Source organism: Podarcis muralis, chromosome 8 (genome assembly GCF_964188315.1).
Source record: "Podarcis muralis chromosome 8, rPodMur119.hap1.1, whole genome shotgun sequence".
Classification (NCBI taxonomy): domain Eukaryota; kingdom Metazoa; phylum Chordata; class Lepidosauria; order Squamata; family Lacertidae; genus Podarcis; species Podarcis muralis.
Genome location: NC_135662.1, coordinates 39,586,225 through 39,607,048, shown reverse-complemented (window position 1 = coordinate 39,607,048; position 20,824 = coordinate 39,586,225). Strand labels below are relative to the sequence as shown.

Genomic DNA, 20,824 nt, shown 5'->3' with positions numbered 1-20,824 from the left:
CGGAAAGACACTTTTTCTTAGACTCTAAAGAGCTGCTGCTGGCCAGAGAAGACAGTACTGGGCAAAGACAGACTCATTTCCTTACTCCCAGATTCCAGTGTCATATATGTACTGCTTTTGTTATCTTCTTACCTCCACTTGCTTTCAATTTGATGGTCATCAGTTCTTCCGATATTTTGCCCTTTTTTAAGGCTTGTGCATTCAGAGGGCATCCAGACAAACTGAAAAGAGTAGGAAAGGGGACCTATTTGAAAATTGAAACACATTTTTGATTGCTGTATCTCAGCTTCCAGGGTCTTGGCAGTACAAGTCCATTTTATTGTGCTGCATGTAAGCTGCAATCCTGTATTGCTACTACAGTGTTACTGGGCGCAGAATGTTGCCAATGACCGAACTGATTGTGTAGTTACTAAAATCTCTCTAAGACAACAAATAGGCAAATTGTCTTCAGTGCAGCTCCTGACATGGCCCCATTTTAACTATGTAGTGGGTCATCTTCAATGGTGGCTGCTACCAAAGCAGAAGCTTAAACACACCTTCTGGAAAATAGTACATAATGGTGCAGCGGTGGTAAGTCAGTGCTCTCTACTGGGAAGGAGAGGCAAAGCAGTGATGAGGTCAGTGTGGCACAAACACATCACAGGAGTGCTGGATTGGCTCTGCAACTGCATTTGCACCATGCTGAATACCCTTGCTGCCTTGCCCTCTACCTCTGTCACGCTATCTGCAACTAGAGGCAGCAGTGTAAAATCCTGGACCAATTACAGCACAATCCTATACATATCTACTCAGACATAAATTCCATGGGATTCAAGAGGGCTTATTCCAAGGTAAATGTGTATAGGATTGTTCTATTAAAATCTGTGACTGATAGTCAACTAAATTTAACTCAAGAGTAGACCCACTGAAATGAATTAACATGACCAAGCTAGGTCTATTAATCTCTGTTGGTCTACTTGGAGTAATACTTAGTTAAACATCACCAAATTTACAACAACTGGGGTCAGCTTAGATACGCAAATGAATATAACAGCTCAGTAATTTGCTACTAAAAATACTTTGCATTTTAAACAGGACTTTAAAGCAATAAATTATATTTGCATTCTCAGATAAGTGAATTTAGGATTGTGGTCTTAAAAGTCTAAAAAGCTTGCAACTCAGAGTCAACTTCGAAATGCACATGAAAAGAAGAGTTCAGGAATATGCTGCTAAAAATACCTTGCCTTTTAAAAAGAGCTTTTAAGGCTAAGCAGTAAATTGCATTTGCAGATTTCTCACCTATTCTAGGTTGATATGTGAATGTTTAGACAGCTAAAATAAAACCAAAGACATCTCGAAAAATCCTGGACATCTCTAGGAAACGAGTTGGGGTTAATTCAGGGACTTATGCAAAATCCTAACAAGATTTTTCCTATCAGTTCAACAGCTTCATTTGTTAAATTCACACAATTGCAATACATTGTAGGTATTTGTTGGGTTAAAAAAAAGTAAAGATACAAAGTGATACCTTCTATGGGTGACAAAAACGTTATTAACATGACCCAGCCCGTTGCAGCCTGGCAAAGGACAGTGTGGCAGCTCCTGCTTGTTCAGTCTCCAGGGCAGCGAAGACCCATTGAGAGGACTCTCCTTCTGTCTCTTGGCAGCCATAGGACAACCCGAAGCAGTGCGATGAGAAGTGTATTTACCTGATATGTGACCTTGGCCATCACAGCCTAGCACCGGACATCTACAGAAGCACAGCAAAACTGATGTTATTTTTAGGAAAAAGAAAAGAAAAACCAAGAGGCAGAAGGGGAAAATGTCCATGTACCAGCGACACCTCAAGAAAGATTTCCTCCCCATAAATAAAATAAAGCCTAATTTTTTATAATATTAACGTACTAATAGCAAGGTTTTAATGTGTTTGGGTCCTCCTTGGAGGTTTCCTGTAGGCATCTGGTTGGCCACTGTGAGATGCTGGACTAGATGGGTCATTGGCCTGATCCAAGGGTTTCTAATGGCCAAATGCCTTGTTTGATGCTGGATTACTGAATTTTAGGCTACTGTATTTTACTCTTGTTTTAAGAGTCATTGATTGATTTTATTTATATGCACTATTAAATAGTGTGGGGTTTTTTGGCAAGCTGCTCTGGAAAGTTTTTTTAATTTGAAGGAACAAGGGAAATATATTTAAAAGAAACAAGTAAAAGGCACAGTTTGAGGAAAATGGCCAAGCCAGCCAAACTAGACTCCTTGGTGTGTCAAGATTGGCCCACAAGCTGCTGGTTCCAAGCTGTCTATACATTAGGGCTGCCATATGAAGACCACTTTAAAAAATACAGTCCAATAAACCGTTATTGAACTCAATGAGTGTATGCAAAGGATTGCACTGTGAAATACTTTAAATATGGTGGCTTTAAATATGAAGGAGGCTCGACTAGCTTCCATTAGTGATCTGCCATAGTGTCATGAGTCCCACGCTATGAATCACTTTTTCAGCAGGTACACTCACTTTTGATTTTCAAGCATCTCTGAAAGACCTTTTTATGTAGGCAGGCCTATGCAACTGTTTAGATGTTTTGATCAGTCGATCATTTTAATGATCATTTTGCACTCTTCTTATTATGTTTTCTATTTTATTGCCTGTCCTGCCATATGCTATCTTGCTATATATATATATATATATATATATATATATATATATATATTTGCTTTCGTAGATTTTCACGGGTATAGGTATGCAGGTTTTGGTGTCCTCGGGTGTCTTCCCGTGTAAAAGTTGGGGTGTCTAGGCGACGTTTCGACGAGGTCTCACTCGTCATCTTCAGATGACGAGTGAAGATGACGAGTGAGACCTCGTCGAAACGTCGCCTAGACACCCCAACTTTTACACGGGAAGACACCCGAGGACACCAAAACCTGCATATATATATATATATATATATATAATAATCAAATAAGGAGGTCAAATCTTCACGTGCAGAGGCTCCACATGCAGACAATTGTCAGCCCCTGTAAGCATCAGCCAGTGAACTGGTAGGGGAAATAATGTATGATATGTAAGCCTTCCCTACATGTGGGTGTACAGGACTGGCAGAAGGGTGAGGTTACTGGTCATAAGGGCTCAGAAGAAGAATTATAGAGGGTCTAAAAAGGGTCTCTGCCTAAAGTTTGGCTCATCTGGGCTGGGGGATGAGCCAGATAAACTCAGAGACTATGCTTCTCCTTTGTTTCTTAAGACCTGGGACCTTTCCAGAGCTGTGCCATCTGGTTTACTTCAAGGACAGCACAACAGCACCTGAACCATAAAACCATCCTTTGGAGGTTTTGTTTGGATTTATTGTTAGGAGAGGATATAAGTTAGTGAATCTGAGACCAATCTTCCTGTGACGTATCCAATAGCGAGGCATAAGTGACAAGCCTTTGCCACTCCACTTACTTAAGTTCAGGGTCTTCTTTTTCTTCCTTGGTAGGAGTCACTTTGAGACCACCTTTCCTGGCTCGGGGACAACCAGACAAGCTGAAAGTACACAGAGCAGAGCAATATAGATTTCACAGGCTTTTGCTTCTGGATGATTCAGGGGTGATGATCCTGTGGCCCTCCAAACGTTGGACTCCAACTCACACCAGCTGCAGCCAGAATAGCCAGTGGTCGGGGTGATGGGAGTTGTTGTCCTGCAAAATCTGGAGTGCCAAAGCTCCCTCCCCCTCAAAAAATAAGCAGAAGATTCTTACCTTCTGTGTGAGGCATAGTTTCCAGTGACATGACCAGACCCATCACATCCTGGAGTTGGACATCTATAAAGCAAAGTGCAGAGAAGATGATGACCCTTGACATTACATAAAATATCTAATTTAGAAGATTTTTGCATTGGAATTTCCCACAATCCTGGTTTGACATGACCGTGTGCAACTGGAAAAATAAGAAAGGGTACCCAAGGAAAGCAACTATTTTGGGGTGTACAAGGGCTGTGTTGTACATGAAAACTCAGCCACTGATATAAACCTCACAATTTCCCCACTCAGTTATTTAGATTTCTGGGAAGGGGAAGATGAAAACGATCATTTGATTTGTTAGAATCAGTGCATTTCAAATCTGAAAATATATATGGTCAGGCTCAAATATATGCACTGAATTAATTGTTAAAAAAGGAAATATAACACCCTGTATACCCATTACACACAACATTTGTTTCTCTTTCTCCTAGGAATAGGGATTTTATAGTCTGGCTCAACAGCATTTTGTATTACTTTTGTTAATACAGTGCAGTGGAGTTAATCATGCCATTAGTCCTGGATCTTCTTAGAGGAACTTATAGTAGATGTGCAATACAGGTGTGATGGGAACATCTTAGTGGCCTCATATAGAATATACTCAGTAGTATCTCAAAGAGGCTTGCAGTGGTTGTACAAAAGGAGAATAGCAATGTTGCTGGAAGTTTTATTAACCTGGTTCAAAATACAAATTTAGCATCTTAGGAATAGTTGCCTATATTCAAAACTCAGTGTCATTTCTCTGATTGCGATCTGAGCCAGGGAAGAATCCCCATAAGGCACTGTAAGGGCTCAGGTATCCTAGGAAAATGACATGTCCAGTTTTCCTGGCAGCTGAGACACTAATATTCCAGCATTCTCAATGCCAGAACCAGAGGGGTGAGGGAAGGGAGGAAGAGCTTCCTGTCAGACCTCTTAAAGGTAAAGGTAAAGGTAAAGGTAAAGGGACTCCTGACCATTAGGTCCAGTCATGGCCGACTCTGGGGTTGCGGTGCTCATCTCGCTTTATTGGCCGAGGGAGCCAGCGTACAGCTTCCGGGTCATGTGGCCAGCATGACTAAGCCACTTCTGGCGAACCAGAGCAGTGCACGGAAATGCCATTCCTGCCGGAGCGGTACCTATTTATCTACTTGCACTTTGACGTGCTTTCAAACTGCTAGGTTGGCAGGAGCAGGGACCGAGCAATGGGAGCTCACCCCGCCGTGGGGATTCGAACCACCAACCTTCTGATCAGCAAGTCCTAGGCTCTGTGGTTTAACCCACAGCGCCACCCGCATCCCCATCAGACCTCTTACTCTGCACTTATTGTTGCCACCTCACCAAACCAAAGAGAGTGGGGCAGAACGCAGCTGGAAAAATAAAATGAAGTGGTTGTTAATAGCATACAACAGTTTCCAGCACTGCTTCTTGAACGAAGGGACAATGCTGACAGTAGTAGTGGTAAGAGTGTGTTGCTCATCAGTAAGAGTTGAGGTGAAGGGCCACAGCTCAGCAGCAGAGCAACTGTTTTGCATGTAGAATGTCACAGACTTAATTCCTGGAACCTCTAGATAGGGATGAGAGATAATCATGTCTGAAATCCTGGAGAGCCACTGCTAATCAGTGCAGGCAATACTGACTCAGTAGAAGGCAGGTTCATATGTTCCTAGCAATTGCACAGGCAGTAGCCCACAAGTTCCAGTGGCCCAATGACGTTATGCACAGCGCTCACTATTGCAACCAATGCACCAGTTTTGAAGACAGTCACATTTCCTCAAGATGCTACAGTGGGAATGCGGGAGGACATGTGATTAACTCTCAAACAGAAATGCTGCCCTCGGGAAAGATGTCTGCATTCCTCACAACAAATTAGTAACCAGCTCTGTATTTGTTGCACTTTTTCAAGCTGCACTACACGAGCACAGGATTCTGTCAAGCATTCTTGGAAGCCTTCGCCAGACTTTATCCAAGCATCTTCACCAGCCAAAACGCTCCCAATGATAACTGGGTGACTGCCTGCCAACCTTCCTCTTCAATAATAAGGCCAGATGCCCAGATTGCTCAGGCCTCCTTAAGAACCTCCACAGCCACTCTTTTGTTTGTGACTTTTCTCTGCAGTATATGGACTCATCTGATTTAATGCTTGCCTCAACCACATGCAGAGGGGTATGTCTAGTGGCAAAGGATAAAAAGGAAAGATTTGCAGGCTTGGTTTGGATAAACACTCACATTTTAAAGCTTAGCCCAAGTACTTTGATCTGAAAAACCAGACTGCGTATTTTGTGAGATCCAGCCATCTTGCAAGACTTGGTATTTCCAGCTGGCTTTCAAAATATGAGAATAACAATTTCTTTCCCAACATTTAGACACATCTACTTCAAGACCTGACAAACAGTAAGATTCTCTCCCCTTCCTCTGATTTACACCTGCTGGGCGGGATAAGACTGCTCCCAAATTCCCTTAGCCAGGGCAGTTCAACTCCCTGCTGGTGCAAACCCAACAAACTTGTCCCCGTGGGAGGTTACTATTACTATAGCTATACCTCTTACACTGGCAGGATTGCATGAGTGAAAGGGGACAAACTGGGCAGGTATGGGGCAGAATGGCAGAGGTGTAGAAGTTAGACACTGACTAGTGGGATCTGCAACAAAATATTCCACTGTAGAGTGTTTCTATTCAAGTTATGCTTTTGGGGTCCCACAGTAAAGTATTTTCCCGAATCTTTTCTGCACTTCTGCAAACCCTGGAGTTTCCCCAAGCCTGTTAGTATCCCCCTTTTGGATATGGCTGTCACATGTGGAAAAATAGTTAACTATGAGACCTGTAACAAAATATTGAAGTGTGGAGTTTTCCTGTTTGGAATTAATTCAGAAGGGAATTAATAATCATGCAGTCTCTAGACAATAGGGAGACAGACGCCTTTAGGCCTGCTTTGAGAGCATTTGCTCCCTGTCACACTTTGCCACCATATCCAGGACACCATATCACGTGTCCATGACCAAAACCTAGCACTGGAGCAAGAGCTGGACTAGTGCATTCTACAGGAAGCTGGAGTTGTTACCCTAAAGGCTGAGCAAACATCTGCTCCACAGCTCTACTGGTTCCTGTTGCTGAACAAGCAGACTAGGTTTTGAAGTAAGTAAAATATGTAGGAAGAGAACAGCAATGAACCCCTCCCTCTCCTTTGATACTAATACTCACTTAAGCTCTTGAGAGTTGGCAGCCATCAAGGATTTTAAGGTCTTGTCAGCCAACGGGCAGCCAGAAACACTAGGGGGGAAAACAAACGTGAAATAGGCTTCCTTGAATATACCTCAGCAAATATTAAAAGATTGCACTAAAAATATTTAACCATTAAATTAAAAAAACAGATCACAGAGCAACCGCTTGTAAACAAATCCCTTCTTAGTTTCCTTCATCCCCAAAGGGATGTGAAGGAAGAGTGTAGTAGATGATACAGCTGTGTATCCCTCATAGGCCACAGAGCTCCTTCTTGCTCAGATGATGCATTTCAACTGCTACAGGGACTTGTTTGTAAGCTGGACCTTGGTCATCACAGAAACCATTGCATAGGGAGCTCCATTTAGCACAATGTAGGAACTGGGACTTTAGTAACATTCACCCTTTGGAACACTCTCCTGTTACATATCCAACAAGCTCTGCCTCTGTTATATTTTTGGCACTTATTGGAGACCTTCCTTTTAAATGGAGATTTTTATCCCCATCTGCATCTGTACTGGATTTCAGCTCTGTGTTTTTATATGTTTTTATTGCTAAATTGCTCGGGGTGTTTTTATGGGAACAGGTTTGTAAGTAAAAAGTCCACAATGTCATGCCTTCATTTTGTTATTAATAGCTCTCACTTTTTACCTGCGGTGCGATGCATAGTTCCCTGTCACATGACCACTGCCATCACATCCTGGTGTTGGACACCTAAGGAAATAAAATGGAAATGCAGACACACATACAGTTGTTGTACATCTCTCTTATTGAACTGTGTGATAAACATACAAAGATGGAGAATTGTTTCCCTCATGAATGGGAACACCCCTCTATTACATACCCATAGATATATATGAGGTGTCCTACTGTGCCAAGAAATATTACTGTGAGAGATACCCTCAGGCCTTTCTGTGATTGCATCAATTTTTCTTCATGCCATTGCAAAATAATAATAATAATAATAATAATGAACTTAGGTGATAGTCAAATAAATTTTACTCAGAGTAAACCCGCTGAAATTAATGAACATGAGGAAGTTAGGGCTATTCATTTCAGTATGTCTACTCTGTGTAAAATTTAGTCAAGTACCACCCAATGGGTTCCACACTACATTTCCTAATTTGTGCTAATATTTTTCCAAGTGTATTATGATTCATTCATTTATGTACTGCTTCCATGCCCAAATGCTGTCTTAAGTGATACACAATAATGTGGAGAGGCATGGGAAGATGATGCTTACATGTATGAACCATCCTTACATTTGTCTGAAATGATACACTTCATAATAGTACCTTTTTCTTATAACATCAATCATATTATGACAGTGAAGATGAGTTCAAAGCTGAGCTGAAAATTCTCAGAAGGCATGGATGCAATAACTTTCATATTCTTGTAAAAACACTATACTAGTTCAGCATTGGGTGCCCATAGACTCTTAATTCACCACAGGCATTTTTTTCCCCCAGGGGGGAAAGTTCAATTTAATGTTTTTTTTAAAAAGGTTGTGTATGGATCTGGATTCACACCCCTTGCTATATATTCACAATATATGTGATATTAAAAGCTGATGTGATCTCGTGATTTAGATGGCCCAAGTTCACCAAGACACTGTAAGGACTAACAATCATGAACCTGAGGGCCCTAGAATATGAGAAACTGCCCTTTTCTGAAAAGGGCTCACCTATTCCAATTTTCTACAGGTTAATTGTTATCCCCCTTCCCCAATTACTTTGAAAAATCCAGAGACTGCATTTTGGTCCCAGCTACTACTTTGTTATTTCTTCAGAAGCAAAATTATTCTCTTAGTTAATCCTCCCAAAACACTGTTGATGCACGGACCACAAAGTAATAATTTAAAAACCAGCATAGAATGCACCATTTTTTTTTAAAGAACTAGTGTATCATTTAGACAACTTATTCCATTCTGTGTCATACAGCTGCTTTGGTATAAATATAATCACCAGAGAGACCATTAATATTTTAAAATATGTAATCTATATTTATAATGAAGAAAGTTCATTGTAATTGAGCCTCAGAGGTAGAATTTTTCTTTACAATTGCTATTGTCATTATAGGTGCTTCCTCATGATGGAGCCATTTGTATTGCTCACTAAACTACCTATTCTGCTGGTGAATATTTAGTAAATGTCCTCTGCCCTCAGTGTTACCTTTAGAATCTTTAAATGGTGAGTCTTAAGTGTTTATGAATTAAATTGTGTAGCCAAGCACATTTTGGATACACATCAGCATGCAGAGCAAGTATTACGGATGCTTTAAAATCCCATACAAGGCTTGGAGTTATTGTAACTATAGAGAGAAGAAATTATGCTCAGTTATTAAGGTAGTAAATGGCTGTGTGGATCCCTGGCATTAATGTCACACAGCAACAGATCTTTAAATAGAAATTTAATAAATAGTAAAAAATAAAAATAAAGTGTCACTGGGGAAATTATTGCTTTTCCTTCTGCTAGCTTCATCAACATTTGTGTTCTTAAAAAAGGCAAAGCTAACACATAAGTGTGGATACAATATGGTGAGCAGTCTTTAGATTTAGATTGAGGCATGCTGTGTCAAAGAAGATTTGGCCCATGGGAACAGTAATATCTGGAGGAGAGCTTCTAAATCCATAAGGCAAATGTCAGACATAGAATTGATATCAAAGTATTTGGTGATGAATAAATGAAATTATAGAAAACAGAGATAGAGGCTGCATTCATGTGGCTGTTTATTCCATTTTCACAACTTCTTCCTATGTATTAAGTTCTGCATTATGTTTGAGCTTACACATTGTGTAAAAGCCAGCTCTGGAACTATAGTGGAATATAGCACAAGCTTAGTGCTCATTTCTGTGTTATTTGCTTCCAGAAAAAAACCTGTTGGCAAATAATGTGGAAATGAGTGATAAACTTGTGCTATATCCTACTATATTCTAGAAGTGGCTTATATATCATGTGGAAACTGAAATATAATGTGGAAATTAATAGTTAGGAAAACATTGTGAAAATGGAAACGCTTCTCAGCCTTTTGGCTAAGATCAAGTGTAAAACGGAATAAACCATCTTGTGAATGCTGCCAGAGAAAGATAAAGAATTTCAACTATTAATGATACATTGATCATATGAAACTGACTGATTAGGAACTGCTCTATTACATATCAACAATTAGAAACCAAGCTCTTCTTGGGCAAAGTTAATTTTTTTGCAATGAACACATTCTGTTGTTGTTTTGTGTTCCCACAGAATTGTAGCATTCAAACAGGCCTATCTGTAGATTGATTTCAGGTACAGCAAACAGGAACTACTGTATTTTCCATCTATAAGATGCCCCCATGTATAAGACACCCACTATTTTGGGGGATTCAGATTTAAGAAAATGGTGGGAGATGGCTCAGAGTATAAGACGCCCCCTAATTTTTGACATTATTTTTAAGGGGGAAAACCTAGTCTTATACACGGAAAAATACGGTAATTCTTTGTGGGATCCAACCCCTTGCAGGATATGGACGACCTGTTTATGAAGTGATCATTTCCCTGAAGTTTTCATGCTTGCTATGTGGCATGAGCCAAAAGCAAAGGAGAATATTGCCCCAAATCTACCCAGAGATTTAAAGTCCAGCGCTAAAAAGGAAGATGTAATGGCACCCAATATTTTGCAGTGTATGTTAGGGAGGAGGTCCAGCATTTCTTCACCCTCAGCAAATCAGCAGTGTGTGGAGTTCTCAAGCCCATAGATAACAAGAAGGAAAGGAATGTTTTGTGACTCACGTGATCAGTTCCTTTTTGAGATCTCTTGAATGGAGCTTAGATTTTGGACTAGGAACCGAGACATCTGAGTATCTTTTTTCATCCAGGCTTTCAGGACAGCTCGCAGAATCTTTCTGAAATAACAGAAAAGAATGAGGTGCTTCTCTCTTCATCACAATACTGGTAGCTAGAGCTGAACCAAAATTTCTCAGAAGACCTATTTCTGAGTACAATTCTGAGCCCCCCCTCCTTTTCCCCTAGGAAAAAAGGCCACTATTTAGAATGTTATCACAATATGCCCTATCTTTTGTTTGTGCAATGGCCACCATTCCCATCTGAGCAGGTTGCAAAATGGTGCCCAACCTGCCAACATAGCAGCTGCTGCTTCTAACATCAGCAAGACAAAGACAAAGCCTTTGGGTGGAAGGAGTTAAGGTGCCAACCTATGGCCACTGCTAATGGAAAGCCTCAACCCTAAGAAACGGTTTGAGAATTTCTCCTGTCCCTAGGGAAATTTGGTGAAAATGCTCCCCTAATTCTTCTGCTGATAATATCTCTGATGGAGCCCTTCTGGGGGTTTACCTAGCCCAAGGCTACCCACCCACAAGGCAAGGTGAGATGGCAGCAGATCCCAATGTAGATCTTCATTCATCTCTTCTTCCCTGGTAGGGAGGGGCCCCCACCATATTGTGATTCGTTGCAGGTACCAAAATGTCTTGGGCTGACCCTGCTTCAGCCCCTGAGGTTCAGGCGCCTTCACTAGGAACCAAGGCTTTAACATAGCAAGCCCTGTCCTGTGGAACTCACGACCTGTGCAGCTTCAGCAAGAACTGCCCCTGCTTTCTTTCAGACATCTCTTAAAAGCTGTGCATTTTCTCTCTCCTTTTTAACCAGCCATTATCTCTTGCTGCTTTATTGCTGTTTTACTAGATTGGTTGCTTTTATTGCATTGCATGCTGTAAGCATGCTGTAAGCCACCTTAATATATTGCATGAATGCCAAGGTTGCAGGTTCAGTCTGTGTATGGGACAGCTGCATATTCCTGCATTGCAGGGGGTTGGACTAGATGATCCTTAGGTGTCTTCCAACTCTACAATTATAGGATTCTATGAAAGTGCAGGTCACAAATATTCAAACAATAAATAGGAAGAAGAAACTTGAGAGGCCATTCATGTGCGTCACAAGTGCCGACTACTGTGAAATGGTCAGTTGATTCAGAGAAATAAGGTATCACTGATAACAAGCTTACTTCCAGTTAAGAGCTCTTTTTTTTTTTTTACACAAAGGTGGGGGGGAATGTGTCCAAAAGCCGAACTTCCACATTATTTCCAGAACAGTCTGCCAAACTGCAGACTGTATTTGTGTGAATGTGTTTGGGGGGGGAGGGTTGCTGGGGATGGCAGGGAAGCTCCACTAGTTTCAAGTTGAGTTCTTGCCAGTGCGCATATTCCTATGTGCACACAGGACGACAAAAATAAATGAATGAAATTCCATTAATGTGCAGATGGACATTTATATTGATTTCTGCAAAGACCAGAACATAATGACAACACGAATAACAGATAATAGCATCTGGCACTTTCAACATTTTAAACCCTGGAATCTTTGGAGAACTGACAGTTGAACTAAACTGACAGCTCCAGTTATTTCTCAGCACTTTCCTTTTGGAGAAAGTGTGAGCCTCTTCCAAATTCAGGATTATTTTTTTAAGGGGCATCTGGACAGGCCATTTCTCAGTGTACGAGGGAGACAATATTTTCTAGAAATGACCAACAAAATCAGCCAACTGTTGTGCATATGAACCAGAAAATAAATTAAAAATAGATTCTTTTATTTTACTCCGAGGCAACTTACACCCTTATAATTTGACAAGTTTCTAAGACTCCTGTCGTCATCTAGTGTTGGAAAAGCTGTAGAATTAAAAAAACCCAAAACATTTCAGAGACAGTAAGTTGACTTTGGAGGATCAGGAAGCTTGTGGGTTGGATGATGCAAGCTTGACTTGTGAGGAAATAGTATTCAGTTAAAGTTTCAGATCTTTTTAAAAAGAGTGGTGCACAAAACACTCAAACCCACCACTTTTAAGTTGAGAATGCCTATGTGCTGAAAATCTTGGCAGCAATTTTTGTATACGGTATTGTCTCCATCAAGGTTTTGTGTACTCAGATCCAAAGTTTTTTGTTTAATTCACAGAAATGTTTTGGGGTTGTTATATTTTTTACTTCTACAGCTGCATAACTATCTCCAGGGATTTTCTAGATTCACTATGGAACAATTTGTTCTTTTGGAAACTTGGCTCATATCACCAGCAACAGGACCCAGTTGTGAGTTTGGTTCATTGGATGGGTTCAAATCAACACCAGCTGAATCAAAGTAAGTTTATATTGAAATCACTCATTATCCTGGTTTAGGACTTCTTTATTAACAAGCGTTTTAGCATGTCTAATACTGAAATGTGAGCCTCTGTGTCACAACGAACATACTCCTCCTCCTCTTCCACCACCACAAATGCAACAACTGCTGAGGACCCAGGAAGATAAGGCACTTCTTTAGCAAGGTCAACCTCAGAGATAGGAACAAGCACAGCAATCTTGTCTTGCAATTACTACCCCTGTCACAAGCTAGGATCAAGATCGGCTTATCCTTGTCCTTTTTCTCTACAAGCACCACAAGCTGCCACATAACTCTTTGGTGGTTTATTTTCCTCGTGGCTTCTGTATAGTCTGATCATACCCACTTGCATCTAACATGTTTCAGCCAGCCTCGTGTTGTCCTAACCCCTTTGCCCTGGGTGCTGCTGCCAAAAAATTAAAGCAAGATGCTAAACAATAACATCAACAAAAAGTGGGCCTGTATGGCAATTCTCTGCCTAAGGAGAGTGTCACTTCAACACAAGGTGTTTTGTTTGTTTGTTTGTTTTTTTAAAAAATCTATCACCTGTGAGATTGCTCAGGACCAGAAGACACACACATAATGACTAGCATGAAGGCACAGCTTTAAAATGGTTGCTTGTTGCAACTGACTTATTGCAGCATGTTATTTGAGGAAACAGTCATGGCTAAGCAAGTAGAAAAATACTTTCTGTGAAGAAGGTATAAGGTTCATTTCCTGGTATCTCCCAAGTCAGGTTGGGAAACCGTGGAGGGTCATTGCTAGTCAGTGCTGACCATGGGAGTCAATGAGGTGCCCTCTTCTACTACCACCACCATCCCTGATCATTGAGTAGCTGGGGCAGGTCAGAGTTAAAATACATGTTTGTGGTAGGGGGACCACCAGTTTGGCTACCTCTGGTGCAAGCAATATTAAGCTACATGGACCAGTGATCCTCTAGAACTGAAATCTGAGCAGTTGTATCACAAGTTTAAGTAGCTGTCCTGTGTTTAATATTGGTATGCAGCAGTTATCCAAAAGATTCAGGAATCTTGTCCCATACTATGTGGGAATTAGTTCCCGTTTGCAGACTATGCAGAAGAAAGCCCTGGGTTGTTGGGTTGTTTGGCCCTTTAATTAGTTCTCTTTTTCCTTCCTATAAAAATTACACAAGACACTCTGTTTTAAAGTTCAAATAACATATAACTTTTTGTACTTGCAGTTGCAGATTAAATTTACAATGCACGTAGGTGATACTTAAGTTGCTAAAATATCTTACATAGATTTGTATCTAAGGCTGACTAACATTTACAGACTGACTGAAACTCTGAAGAAGAGTTTGGATTTGAAATCCCGCTTTATCACTACCCTAAGGAGTCTCAAAGCGGCTAACATTCTCCTTTCCCTTCCTCCCCCACAACAAACACTCTGTGAGGTGAGTGGGGCTGAGAGACTTCAAAGAAGTGTGACTGGCCCAAGGTCACCCAGCAGCTGCATGTGGAGGAGCGGAGACGCGAACCCAGTTCCCCAGATTGCAAGACTACCGCTGAGGCAGACAGCAGCCTAACACAACATACCTGCTGCTCTAACTGTTAAGACTCTTAAACTAACTGCCATAACTGAAATAACTGCCATAACTGCCTCAGGCATATGACACCACAGAGTTCTACATCTCTTGCAATTAACCCTTTACATATGCATTTCGGATGCTAACATCCCACAAACTCCTCACTCGCAAAATGTACACTGGCATGGAGAGGAAACCCTCATTTTCTGCATTTTGACCACAAATAGCTTGCTCAGTATGAAACTGCCGTGGCAGCAAAAAGTAATATGGCCGCCACCTGGCAGCCATTTTGTCCGTACCGTTCCTAAGTTACAGGGATATATAAAGCTGAACAAACAGTTCTGATTTCTGTTAATTTATCAAAGTGTCAGTTGGTTGGCATAAAAGGGTCAATGCTGATTTTTTTTTTGTCATAAGAGAAAGTCCAAATAAACCTCCACTTTGCCTAGCTCTGGCAACAAGTTCCAATGGAAAACATGGCCAAAAAGATGGAGGGGGGAAGAAAACAAACAAACAAGCAGAAAAAACACCCCACAACATCCTGCCAAAGCTCAATAAACACAAAAATGAAAAGAACATAACAAAAATCAAGGAAATCACCAGGTTTAAATTATAATTTAGTACAGTATCTCTTACAAATGATGAATTACTTTATGTAAATATTTGTCTTATTTATGAAGGGGTGGGCAGGGGACCACAGCTGCATTTTTTGTTTTCTGTTCAGTTTCTATTGTAGGCCAAATTGATGTGCCATGTTGACATGCATATTGATGTTCTCTTCTAGTGTCTTTGTGAGGAACACAGAGGAGTAAATGGGATTCGGCTTATGTGGGGTTTTTTAAAAAAAAAGTGTGCTTGATTTCTTTAATGATTAAATCTGAGCATTAGCTTTGGGTCTACAGATGACAGCAACAGATCTGTGTCTTTAAACACGGATCTATACCAGTTTAATAATAATAATAATAATAATAATAATAATAATAATAATAATAATAATAATTTATTTATTTATTTATATCCCGCCCATCTGGCTGGGTTTCCCCAGCCACTCTGGGCGGCTCCTAACCAATGATTAAAAACACAATACAGCATTAAACATTAAAAACTTCCCTAAACAGGGCTGCCTTCAGATGTCTTTTAAAAGTAAGATAGTTGCTTATTTCCTTGACATCTGATGGGAGGGTGTTCTACAGGGCGGGCACCACTACCAAGAAGGCCCTCTGCCAGGTTCCCTGTAACCTTACTTCTCACAATGAGGGAACCACCAGAAGGCCCTCGGCGCTGGATCTCAGTGTCCGGGCTGAACGATGGGGGCAGAGATGCTCCTTCAGGTATACAGGACCGAGGCAGTTTAGGGCTTTAAAGGTCAGCACCAACACTTTGAATTGTGCTCGGAAACGAACTGGAAGCCAATGTAGGTCTTTCAAGACCGGTGTTATATGGTATTGGTGGCTGCTCCCAGTCACCAGTCTAGCTGCCACATTCTGGATTAATTTCAGTTTCTGAGTTGCCTTCAAAGGTAGCCCCACGTAGAGCATAGTTTTATGCTTAACAGGTAGCAAAGATGCAATTTGAAGTGTGTGGGGGAAGGGTGGATATTCAGGGGCTCTTGCCCATTGCTTGTCTTTATGGCCCCTCCCTAGTCAGGTTTACCTCCAGTGTCAGTACCAGACAAGATAAAAAAATGACCTTGGGGGAGAGGCTGCAGGATGCCAATAGGAAGCAGTGGGCAGAGGTTGCAGCCCCTACATCATTGCTTTGTAAGTGTAGTGCCATTTTACATATGATTGGGTAGGCCTGCACATTAATCCAGGAAGTCTGTACTTAGCCCTATGAGTTTGATCACAGGATAGCAGAGACTTTTATATTTTGACCTCATATTTCCCTAGGGATAAGAGATGTGTAGCCAAAGGGTTGAGACTGAATCAAAGTATTTTAAATGCTAAGATTTAATGTTGAGTTTGCTGAGAGAGAGAAAAGCCTTTGGAAGAGCTTCATTGTTCTATCAAATCTCTTAAAGAAGTAATATTGCTAGCAAAGCAAAAATTACCATTTCTCTAAATCATGATGTATAAAGAATATGAATGCATACCAGATCAGAGATAAAGCATTGTCATAACTTTAATTCTTAACGTCTATCATGGAAGTGTGAACTTTAATTATATATTGATCATATCATATATGCAGAGCTGGAAAAATCCCATGCAGTTTCTTTCTTTCTTTTTTTTAAAGGATTTAAAATGCTTTCATTATTCCCTACATAAACTGGTTCCTAAAATGTGATGCTACTTTCTAGGAATACTGATCATGCTTTCTAGAATGCATGATTTACAGTGCAATCCTGTATGCATCTAATCAGAAGTAAACCTCATTGAGTTCAATAGGATTTATTCCCAGGTAAATGGATACAGGATCATTGGCTTTCATAATGGTTCTAACTGCACATCCTTCTTATAGGCCAGGAAGGAAAAAACCTCATTAGCACCCTAATTCTTAGTACACTGTCTCATTCTTACTCCCACCAAAATGAATGGTGCCATTGACTTGCACATGGTCTTAGGAGTGGAGTACTAGTTGCCATAGCTCAAACTGGGTACTGTAAAATAAATTATTCCAAGATCGACAATCCCCTCCATGGTGTATCCTGATAAACAAAAAATATACCTCTTTCTCCTCCCCCTTTCTCGCCTGGCTCTTGCTATAGTTGATTGGTGTATCCCATCCTTCCTTTTCACACAACGCCTGGTAGAAGGTGGCATTGACCAGAATGCTGCCTGTTTTGAAGGGAGAAGAGGCAGGAGTGGGGACTGTTGTGCTGAAAGACGTTAGCGGAGTACCCTTTTCTTGGTGCCGGTTCTTTTTCATGCTCAAATCCAGGGTGCCATTTTCATCCACTTCTATATCAGCTCCCTGATACACAAGAGGAAAGAGAGAAATGTTTAGAGTGTGAACAGTTTGCAGCAACAACATAATAAGACTTGCAGAGCTTTTAAGGGATAAGTGGAAATGCCTGCTTTTATTTAAATTTATCTAAATCTAAAAAACCAGCTTTTCGATTTATACCCGTTAATATTTAATTCTTAGGCGGACTTAAGAGATACCTCTATAATGCTCTTTCCATGTTTCTATGCTTAAACACAGTAAGCAGAATAAGATACTTCTTAAATGTAAACTATATGTACTAAATCTGAGGGTTTTTTGGTTTTTTTTTTACAAAAAAGTTTAGCATTAAATCTCCTGAATCATTTCACTTTTACAGAGAACTATGATCCCCTTTCAGATAAAAGCATTAATTCACTGCTTAGCTCATCAACAGTATTATTAGATTTCATCCACCCCCCACTCTCTCACAATATTGCAACATCTGTATCAGAGGGGGAGGGAAAACAAATGTACAAATCAGACCCAAGGGGAGCATTTGTCATGGGTCTTTTATATATCAGTGACAATCTGACTTTATCTCAAATGGGGCTTGAATTATAAAGAACTTTTAAAAGGTTTACTGTAACCAAGAGGTCCAGACTGTGTCCTTCCCTGAAATGCAGAGCTCCATTGTGGACTGAGATGCAAGTTGTTATTCTTCATGGTGGCCCTTATTCTGCCATAAGGCCAAACTCTGTCATGCCTCTGAATGTTATGTGTGAATTATATTTCTCATATGCTGCACCATATTAAGAACATAAGAGCCTGCTGGATGAGGGCAGTGGACCATCTAGTCCAGCATCCTGCTCTTGCAGTGGCCAACCAGAGGCCTACACAAAGCCTGCAAGCAAGTTCTCAGTGCAAAAGCACACTCTTCTCATTTGTACAGAGAAATCTACCAGTTAAGTTAGTAGTTGTACAACAGTGTCTACACAGGTTAGAATGTCTGCCCCCTGCATCAGTCAAATGGCATGTGCCTCCCAGGACCTTATAGTACAGAGGAAGAACTGGGGCACTGCACTGAATTCTCTGGTTATGATTGATCAGGGCCAGCCCAAGACATTTTGGCACCTGAGGCAAACCACAAAATGGTGTCCCCCACCAAGGAAGAAAGGGTGAGTGAAAATCTACATCAGGAACACGGAGGCAATAAAGATCCACACTGGGAACAAGGGTAGGAGGAGACCAACAGATCTGGCCTGCAAGGGGTGTGCCACTGCAGCAACAGTAACAGCCAATGCATTCATTGGAGGCCAGATCTCCTGCCCCTGTGGATCCTGTCACTTGAGGTGGTCAACTCACTTTGCCTCATGGCACAGTGCTTGATCAACAGTCAGGCCAAAGGGCTTCAGAAGAGGCAAGGATTCACTATGGCAATAGTTTCCATAAACCCTTGCCTGTTCATTTGTATTGTATCTGACAGAACAGCCAGAGAAGTTCAGTGGGGAAATCTATATCACACCTCCAAGAGGTCTGGACTAGAAGAAAAGGAAAGTTTTTCTTCTAACTGTGGAAGGGACGAGGAGGAGCAATTAACCAATGGAGAGATTCAGTAGACAGCCAGGTGCTGCTTAGAGATGGATGGGTGATATGTGGAATAGTGTTTCTGGTATGCATCTCCTTAAGAGCAGAACTATGCAGAACTCCAAAGCACTAGTTACATATCAGGCATACAATAATAATAAATAAAAATAATAATTTTTTATTTGTATCCCGCCCTCCCCGGCCAAAGCCAGGCTCAGTCATCTTGGATCAATTATTCCAGCTATTTCTTTAAAATGCGGAGTAAAATCATGCAGAGTAAAGTAACCAACACCTGGAAATGAAGGGTCAAGTGAGTCCATGTGCAGCCTATGGAATCCTATGGCTGTGCCTGGCCCTGGAGGTCTCATATTGTCTAACAGTATCTGGCCTAACACTTTACCTCACATGCCTGACAAACAACTCAGCTGGTTGGCTAGAAAGAGGAGGGAGTTTTGAACATTGCCCACAATCAAAAGGAGAGTCAAATGTTCCTCAAACTTTGTACAGCCAGCAAATATCTCAATGGCATCCAGTTGTGAATGTAGATGTCAGGTACAATGTTGATTGAAAGAAGGCCAACCACTTAACATAGACAATCCTGGTAGCAGCATCCAGTTAGCAGAACAATCCCTGAGAAAAATAACTCATTTTGACCTAACGTGCTCCAGCTGTAGCACTGTATGCTGCTTCTCAAAGCACTAGCCAGGAAATGTTATGCCTGCATGATGCTTAGACACAGGCCTAGAAAAAAAGATCAGTTCATCTCAGTTCCTTTTGAAAAGTTGAAAACAATCAGGCCAATTGCCTGAGAGAGTGCAAGTTAGAAACTCTTGCGTTTGTTCCTCTCGTATGACAAAGTCCACATTTTCAATCCCCCAGCTTAAAGAGAGATATGCTTTATTATACTTATGGGAAGTAAATACACTTCTAATATGTTCATACACTAAGATGCTTTCGTTATATCTTTTTGCCCCTTTTTAGTAAATAGTTTAATCTCCTGTGATAGTTTTAAGCCCCGACTTTGACAGTACAGCTTATCCTGGATAATAACTTAGTAACCACAACATCTTATGCCATCTGTATAATATCAAATACATTTTTATATCAGCATTAAAAAAAAAACATTACTTACAAAAATCCAAGATATTAACTGTATCACTGCCAGCTGAACTTCCCAGGACCTGAGCACATTGTTGCCATGATTACCCTTGTGTTTTTTTGGCTTCATAGCTGATATATAAGTACAGCCATGAAACAGAGCTACAAGTAATCAAGTTTAATGGCCACTGTAAAGTAAAATGCTAAACATTGTAGTTGCTGACATTTTTCATAGGGGAAAAAAAAACTTGGGTTAAGTCTGCCTGACCAACATTCACATAAAATGCCAGACCTCTGTGACAGATGGCTTAGGAGAAGATGCCATGCAATGGGGGATGCAGTAGTTTTATAGTGCAAAAACCATAAATAGTGCAGATTTTCTGTCACTGACAAAATACCAGCAACTCAGAAGGCAGGAGACAACAGCAAACAAATTCCATAAAACAGTCAAAGTCTTCTCAAATTAAATCACAGATCCAAACATGTCAGGAAACACATCTGACAATTGGGAATCTGGCCTTATTTAGCAGCACCAAAGAGGCTTGGTTGGAAGACAATACACGTTTGTTGATGTGAATATGAAGATACTGGCGAGGGCTATCTTCTGATGTGCAAGGGAGTTGGGTTGGTGAGTATGTACCTA

At 40.8% G+C, this 20,824-nt stretch overlaps 1 protein-coding gene across 9 annotated transcripts in view; it reads right to left on the bottom strand.

Annotated features, from left to right (window-relative positions):
- The window catches only part of ST18 (ST18 C2H2C-type zinc finger transcription factor), a 183,126-nt gene that overhangs the window by 8,906 nt on the left and 153,396 nt on the right, over positions 1-20,824 (bottom strand). For 8 of the 9 annotated variants that reach the window (XM_028736980.2, XM_028736983.2, XM_028736977.2 and 5 more), the window contains 8 exons: positions 17,302-17,547; positions 10,722-10,834; positions 7,606-7,668; positions 6,937-7,005; positions 3,718-3,780; positions 3,422-3,502; positions 1,508-1,729; positions 133-221 (listed from right to left, as the gene is read on the bottom strand). In XM_028736980.2, the coding sequence (XP_028592813.2) occupies positions 133-221; positions 1,508-1,729; positions 3,422-3,502; positions 3,718-3,780; positions 6,937-7,005; positions 7,606-7,668; positions 10,722-10,834; positions 17,302-17,547 (946 nt within the window). The remainder of the gene's footprint in view (positions 1-132; positions 222-1,507; positions 1,730-3,421; positions 3,503-3,717; positions 3,781-6,936; positions 7,006-7,605; positions 7,669-10,721; positions 10,835-17,301; positions 17,548-20,824) is intronic. The other variant, XR_003707595.2, reaches the window with a different exon arrangement.